Raw genomic sequence first — 8345 nt, forward strand, 5'->3', positions numbered from 1 at the left:
AGGTCAGTCAGTCAGCCGAAAAATTGGGAAAACTATGAAAGTAAGGGCTATTTGACCATGAAGGAGAGTGATGGGGTGCTGCGCCAGATGACCTGGCCTCCATAGTCACCGGACCTGAGCCCAATCGAGATGGTTTGGGGTGAGCTGGACCGCAGAGTGAAGGCAAAAGGGCCAACAAGTGCTAAGCATCTCTGGAAACTCCTTCAAGACTGTTGGAAGACCATTTCAGGGGACTACCTCTTGAAGCTCATCAAGAGAATGCCAAGAGTGTCGAAAGCAGTAATCAAACAAAAGGTGGCTACTTTGAAGAACCTAGAATATGACATATTCTCAGTTGTTTCACACTTGTTTGTTATGTATATAATTCCACATGTGTTAATTCATAGTTTTGATGCCTTCATAGTCATGAAAATAAAGAAAACTCTTTGAATGAGAAGGTGTGTCCAAACTTTTGGTCTGTACTGTACGTTTTAAAGAAGTTTATCATGTAGGGACAGATGTCTATGGTATTATTCTTCCAGCTTATCAATGTAGTGGACGTGCTTCCTCCTTGCACTTTTAGCATCCGGTCTGAGCAGCTGTATTTTTTCAGCTGTTTATTAGAAGATAAGTATAGTAAGCATTATAATTGAGCAGGAGAGTCAGAATTATCTTACAGAGGACCTGACCGCTTTACAGACAAGCTTTTTAGCAAATAATTGTATTCTTGTGAAATAACCATTCTGGAGCTTCTTTTCTTTGAAAATCCTGAAAAAATTAACAGCTGGGTGTTACAAGATGGGGGCATGTTACTTCATAAGGTGACACTGTCCAATCAGTGCTGACTGTGTATGGGCACACCCCTTAAGGGAAATGTCCACACCCAGTTGTCAATTTATTCATAAATAGTCAGGAGGAGCAAAAGGGGAATGGCGCAACATGGAGTTCCAAGAAAAGTTGCGCCAGTATTTATTTTATGGTATGGGGAACACAAGTTGTTGTTTTTTTTTTGTTTTTTTTTTAACACAAAGCCACATAATAATACAGAGCTATGGTGGCACATACTCAAGAGTCCACGGCCCATTGCCCCCCACAATGTGATCATGGTCCGCCAGGGGCCTAATGTACAGATACCTATTCGGCCCTGCTTTTGGCATTGCTGATTTTGGCATAATACACTGCAATGCTTCTGTATTACAGTGTATTATATGAGCAATGTAATCAATAAACTATACATATTTGTTATGCCACCTTTGTAATGACCCATACAATAAGCGGATCACATTTTTTAATCCCATATGGCAAACATCGTTAAAAATATAAATTTGCCAAATTTGATGTTCTCTGTTAAATCCTTCTCCGCCCCCAATTTTTTTAAATAAAAAGCCATCAAAAAGTTTAATGTACCAAAATGGTATCACTGAAAACTACAATTCTACCTACAAAAAAAGCCCTGACACAGCTCAGGCAATGGAAATAAAAATGTTCTGTATGAATGAATTCAACGGCACAAAAATAAATATTTTTTTGTAAGTTTTTATTGTGCAAAAGTAGAAAAAATATTTATATAAATTTAGTACTGCTGTAATCTTGCTGGCCCACAGAATAACGTTGTTTAGATCACTTATACCACACAGTGAACAACATAAAAATTAAATCCCAAAAAACAATGGAAGTGCTGGCTTAATTTGCTTTTTTTCACAACATTGCCCTAAACAACTTGTCCTGCAAAAAACGAGCCTTCTTACGAAAAATAGTTATGGCTTTTGAAACGCGGGAATGAAAAATGGGGTTAAATTATTTTAGGGAGATCTTTTCACTGATGAACTATCCTCTGGATAGGTTCATCAGTATCAAATTGGTGGGGTTCTGACACCCAGGACCTCCGGCGATCAGCTGTTTAAGAAGGCACGGGTGGTCGCTGTAGCGCAGCGGCCTTCTCCCAGCAAGCCAAACACGGCACTGTACATGGTAAAGCGGCTGTGCTTGGTATGGCAGCTCACCCCTTTCACTTCAGTGGGGTTGAGCTGCGCCTAGGCCATGTGAGCAATGAACATGACGTCACTGGCGTAGGGAAAGCTGTGAGAAGTGTGCAGTGCTACTTTGAGCATCATTGCCTTCACAAACAGCTGATTGGCGGGGGCCCTGAGTGTCAGACCCCACCGGTCAGATACTGATGACCTATCCTGGGGTTCCTCCCACTGGAGAAAGATCCGACCAGTATGTGAGAAGGCACAATCCTCTTAATAAATTTGTCGCATCTTCTGCTGTCCGTGCGCCAGAACTGGCTAGGAGCTGGAGTATATTTCTGTTATAACTGACACCAGTTTTCTGGTGTAAATTATAGTAAGGGCTCATGCACACTACCGTATGTATTTTGCTTTCCGCAGAAAACGGATCCGCAAAAAATACGGATGACGTCCGTGTGCATTCTGTATTTTGCGGAACGGAACAGCTCTAATAGAACAGTACTATCCTTGTCCGTAATGCGGACAATAATAGGACATCATTTTTTTTTTTTTTTTTTTTTTTTTTCGCGGAATAGAAATACGGACATACGGAAACGGAATGCACACAGAGTAACTAAAACATTTTTGGGGGACCAATTGAAATAAATGTTTCCGTATACAGTCCGCAAAAAAAAAACGGACACGGAAAGAAAATACGTTCATGTGCATGAGGCCCTAAGGCCTCTTGCACCCGAACGTATTTTATTTACGTTTCCGTTCCGTTTTTGCTGTTTCTGTTTGCGGTCCGTATGCGGAACCATTCATTTCAATGGTTCCGCAAAAAAAAAACTGAATGTACTCCGTGTGCATTCCGTTTTCATATTTCTGTATATCCGTTCCATTAAAGGATAGAACTTGTCCTATTATTGTCCGCATAATGGACAAGGATCGTACTATTCTAGTTCTATTAGGGGCCAGCTGTTCCATTCCGCAAAATACGGAATGCACACGGACGTCATCCGGATTTTTTTGCGGGTCTGTTTTTTCCGGACCGCAAAATACAGCAAATGACATATACGGCCGTGTGCAAGAGGCCTAACTCTGTTTGGCTGCGGTCCCTTCTGCTTCAAATGTGGCGAGAGCATCAGAAACCTCAAAAAATTGCTAAACTTTTGTGCAAATTTTTTTCCAAGTTTTGCTACTTTTTTTTATTCCAAAAACCTGGATTGAGCCTGAATGGCTTCTGTGGGGAGTGTTGTGGGCATGCTCTGCGTCATGCACTGTATGAACTGTAAAGGGAAGGAGCTGAGCCGTCTTAGGCCTGATTCTGTGTTATCTGCCTCCAGCTTCACCTTTCTCCATAATCCTGGCCTGTTTCAACCCAGCTTGAGTGACATTTGTAAAAGCAAGGTGCACATCATCCGTCTGTTTTCTGTAATGTCTGGTGTATAGAATTCCTAACATATTTGTCCTTTTTTCCCTTAGATTGAGATGTTACCAGACGGGCTGTTTATATGCAGCAAGCTGCAGTGTTTGCTCCTGGGAAAGAACAGCCTGAGCAGCTTGTCAGCGCACGTGGGGGATCTGATGAACCTCATTAAGATTGAGTTGGTTGGGAACCAAATTGAATCTCTTCCTCCTGAGCTCGAGTCCTGTCACTCACTAAAGCCAAGCTGTATTATTGTGGAGAGCAATGTGCTGCATACCCTGCCCTCATATGCGAAGGATAGCCACAAGTCCACGCACAGATAGGAGACCCGCCACGAGTTCTACTTCATTTTTCATTGCAGCTTTTGTGAGCCGGTTGTACCGGTCTGGTTTACTTTCTAAAGCTTCCAGGGCAGCCCTTTGACTTCACGAGCCAGTTCTTATAAGACTGAAGCAGATTCTTGCAATGTGAATACTGTACATTTTGCATATATACGAAGGCAGGTTCCTAACAGCCTGCAGATAATTATTAGTTTGCATTATTTATGCAATCCTTTACTGTTTTTTAGGATCTGCCACACAAAAAAAGCTAAGATATCCCATTCTCTTTTTAGTGTTCATTTTCTGTTTATTATAGCACAAAACAATAAAAATGTTAGCACTGTTTATAAAAAATAAATACAAATAATGCCCCATAGATGGTGCGGTAGTGCGCATGCGTGACTACCGCTCCATTCAGACTCCTCCTCACTGCAGTAAGGAGGAACCCCGGGGCTAAGGACCAACATTCTAGTGATCATTGTGTCCCAGGGATCATATATTACTGTGGACAGGTGATAAATATTCTTAATGGGACATCCCCCTTTAAGGGACCAAATAGTGTCCGTTTATGTCACAAGTGCTGGGATCTTTGAGAGACCCCGGCCGTGGCTAGAGGCATGGCAGCATCATAAAGACTGTGCTAAACTACTGTGATAGTAAAAGCTGTGCGGTAAACCTGCATATTAGGAATGTGTAAAGATTTTACATTGAGCATCTTGGACAAAACCGGGGACAAAGCTGTGGATGCTATTGATTCCATGGGCTCTTGTTCCCATGGATTGGAAAATACTGCAGCAATGGGGGCAGAGTTAATGGGCCCGGGCATATGAGGGGGCATTAAAGGTTTTGGACAACCCCTTTAAATGGATTCTCCGGTGCCAACAGCCTGCCCCACTAAACAGGATGCATACTTACCTGCTCACCGCTGCCTCAGGCGTCTCCATCTTCCAGTCCATGCACAGTTTTGTATTTCTTTTGTGTTTTTTTTTGGGCATGGTCAGAATCAGCACGTCGCCTCTGAAGACAGTCATTGGCTGCAGCAGATCATGTGACCATGCCAATGCAGCGCCGTGAAAAAAAAAACTGTGCAGGGACTGAAGGCAGCTTAGAGGAACAGAGGGGAGCAAATGAGCAGGAATCCTTAGCTTAGTGGGGCAGGCTGCCGGTACTTGGTAAAACGGCATTATTATTGTTGTCAGCCAAGTTACATTTAGCCTTTTTCTTTCCGTTAACATTTCTTTTCTATGGCTGCTCACCGTTCGTGCTGTTGTTTGAAACGGTGTCATTTTTAATGAAATTCTAATTAGATTGCTCTTTTCTTGAGCGCATAGCGTATATTAGCTTAAACTCGTCTTTTTTAATGTATTTAACATTAAAGGGGTATTCTAGCTAGAACAAGTTATTTCTTATCCACTGGGACTGTTCTCATGATCGGCGCGGGTCCCAACAGTCCCACTGATCACAAGAACAAATAGAGTGGGGGTCGAGAATGCGCACCACTGCTCCATTCAATGTCTATGGGAATGCCAGAGATAATTGAGTGCAATGCTTGGCTATCTCCTCTAGTCCCATGGACATGGCTCCACTCTACTCATTAATGATGGGGGTTCCAGCAGTCGGACCACCACTGATCTAACAGTTATTCCCTATCCAGAACTTGTTCTAACCAGAATACCCTTTTATCTACTTAACAAGGCTGCATCTATGTCATTGCAGCCTTTTTGTTTTTTATTACTTTTCAGTAACATTAACTATCCCACCGTATTGTGTATAAAGCTCAAACCTTTTGCCGTGGTTACAGACTACAAACAAACCGTGTAGTCCCATATTACTCCCTTCCTTCTAACCCTGTTTGACTGTACTGTACCAAGAGGGAGAAGGGTAGCACATGACTGTAGGATTAGATTACGCAAATGGTAAACATGAGGACACAGGTCTGCATAGGAGCTGTATACACCAAACGGTAGGATGTTTTAGTACTTATTTCTTAAAATGTACCTCCAGGGTAGCCTCTATGTATACACAATACAGTCTTTAAATGCACTAGTACTAGCATAGATACATGTCCTATGTCAGGCAAAAAACGTTAGTGAATACACTGGTTAAACATCGGATGATTGTGGTATCAGTCTAGTATTTTAAGTCCAGACTTGTTGCTGGGCAGTTTACTGTAAAACACTCTTGTATTTTAAAATGCACTCCCACAAAAATGTTTATTCTCTGACCTGATAGTTCCATGATGTAAACTGTAATGAAGGTAATTATCTTACTAGTGACTGTATTTGTGAGTTATACCCTCCCTTCTGATCCTTAGCTGTGTCATGTGATCAACACTCTGATCTCCAACTGAAGTCAGTTACTTTTCTATTCATTCCTATGAGACCGACATTGAGGCTCCCATAAGAATACAGAGAAACTGGATACCTGAGCACACATGAGACGCTGTGTGATTTGGAGAGTCAGACTATTGGTCACATAACAGCTGAGGATCAGAAGGGAGGTTATAACTGACAAATACAGTCATTGGTAAGACTGTTGTACCTTTTCTAACAGGTCAGAGAATAAATATTTTTGTGGGAGCGCTTTTTTTTAAAGGGTTTGTCCAGGTTGTAGATATTGATGACCTGTCCTCAGCTATCAGATCAGTGAAGGTCCAACATCCAGCACCCCCAACCATCAGCAGCTGCCAGAGTCAGACCCCCGCCAATCTGATATTGATGACCTTTTCCTAAGGATAGGCCATCCATATCTAGAACCGGGACCACCTCTCTATTGATACTGTTTAGCCATATTGTCTCATCTCCAGCATTTTCTTCACTATGCAATTGAGGTTTATGACCTCAGCACTGTATTGGAGCTCCCACTGCCCTGCAAAACGTAAGGCAATAATATGGTGTCAAATGACCTATAGATTTGCATACTGATAGCATGACAACCAATATTTAATCCTGTTAATCTGGTTTTGTGTGTAAATGTTTCTGTACCGGTTTGTACTATTTTCTGTATTTCCATATGTCATGTGATATACTACTGGACAGGATTCTGTCTATGGCTTTTACACTGGGATATGGCTCCCTAGGAAATGAATAGGGTTTTGCCAATAACTACACAAGGTGGGTGATAAATGTTATGCTCACCTGATCACGATGGTGGCAGCGCACTGTACTCTGTAGTTCCATCAAAGTGAATAGAACAGTCATCAGGCATGCGTACTGCCGCTCCATTCATACATTTGGTTTAAAGGGGTATTCTGGTTATTTCAAGTTGTCCCCTATCCACAGGACAGGGACTATCTATAAGATCGGTGGGGATCCTAGTAGTAGGACCCTCACCGATCTAATAATTATCCCCTGTCTTATGGATAGGGGATAACTTGAAACAACTGGAATACCCCTTTAAAGAGCCTTGTAGCTATGAATGGTGCGGGACCCAATGGTAAGACTCCCAGCGATCATGTATTTAGGTGATGAATGTTGTTAATGGGTTGTCCGGGCTACAGATAGCAGCTGCTTGAAGGGGTCGCGGTGAAAACTGTGTCCCTTTCACTGTTAACCTGTACTTTGTCCCCTTCGTAGCGGCAGTGCTGTGTAATTACAGGTTCTGCTCGTGAGGGAGCGTCCCCACAGCTTTAGACGCCCCTGCTGCTCTTTGGTTAGAGGGCCACACATTGTGTGTGCATGCACCGTTACTGCGTGAATTTTTGCCGATTAGTAATGTAAGGGCTCATGCACACGACAGTATTTTGCGTTCAGTATACTGGAAGTTTTTTTAGTTCAGTATGTGATACATATACTGAACCATTCATTTCAATGGTTCAGCAAAAAATACTGAAGTGTCTCCGTGTGCATTCCGTTTCAGTATTTCCGCATTTCCGTTCCGTTGAAAGATAGAACATGTCCTATTCTTGTCCGCAAATCACGGTGCTTGGCTCCATTCAAGTAAATGGGTCCGCAAAAAAAAGGGAACACATACGGAAATGCATCCGTATGTCTTCCGTATCCGTTCCGTTTTTGCTGAACCATCTATTGAAAATGTTATGCCCAGCCCATTTTTTTTCTATGTAATTACTGTATACTGTATATGGCATACGGAAAAACAGAAAGGAAACGGAAACAAAAAACGGAACAACGGATCCTTAAAAAACGGACCGCAAAACACTGAAAAAGCAATACTGTCGTGTGCATGAGCCCTAAGGCAGATGCTCTGCGCATTCGCTGCTGCTCTCAGTAACGGCGCATGCGCAAGACTGTCAGGGCCGCTCAAGTTTTGTCAATCTGTCAGAAGGGTAGTGAATTGCCTGTACAGCCTCTGACAGAGGCAGAATTCGTTCATATGAACAAATTGATTCGCTTTTCTGCTCCCCTTTACTTGAATGGGACAAACAGCTGTAGTTACTGTACGTTGCACCGCTGCTACAGCGTAGACAGAAGAGGATGCAGCTCTCAAAAGATCGCCTCTGCCCCTTCAAACAGATGACTGACGGGGGTGCAGAACCCCTCCAATCTGATATTGATCATCTATTCTGAGGATAGCTCATCAATACCTGCTGTCTGGACAACCCCTTTAATATAGGTAGCCCTATATATAGCTTTTGTTTTCTCATTTATACCACCACAATCAGAAGAAACAATTGATATTATAGCTTGTGTGTGTGTGTGTGTGTGTGTG

The 8345-nt window shown here is 42.5% G+C and overlaps 1 protein-coding gene across 3 annotated transcripts in view; it reads left to right on the plus strand.

Annotated features, from left to right (window-relative positions):
• The window catches only part of LRRC8B (leucine rich repeat containing 8 VRAC subunit B), a 38657-nt gene extending 31716 nt beyond the window's left edge, over positions 1 to 6941 (plus strand). For all 3 annotated transcript variants that reach the window (XM_044302079.1, XM_044302080.1, XM_044302081.1), the window contains one exon: positions 3414 to 6941. In XM_044302079.1, coding sequence (XP_044158014.1) covers positions 3414 to 3680 — 267 coding nt within the window. In that variant the 3' untranslated portion in view covers positions 3681 to 6941. The remainder of the gene's footprint in view (positions 1 to 3413) is intronic.
• The last annotated feature ends 1404 nt before the right edge of the window (positions 6942 to 8345 follow it).

Source organism: Bufo gargarizans, chromosome 7 (assembly GCF_014858855.1).
Source record: "Bufo gargarizans isolate SCDJY-AF-19 chromosome 7, ASM1485885v1, whole genome shotgun sequence".
Taxonomy (NCBI): domain Eukaryota; kingdom Metazoa; phylum Chordata; class Amphibia; order Anura; family Bufonidae; genus Bufo; species Bufo gargarizans.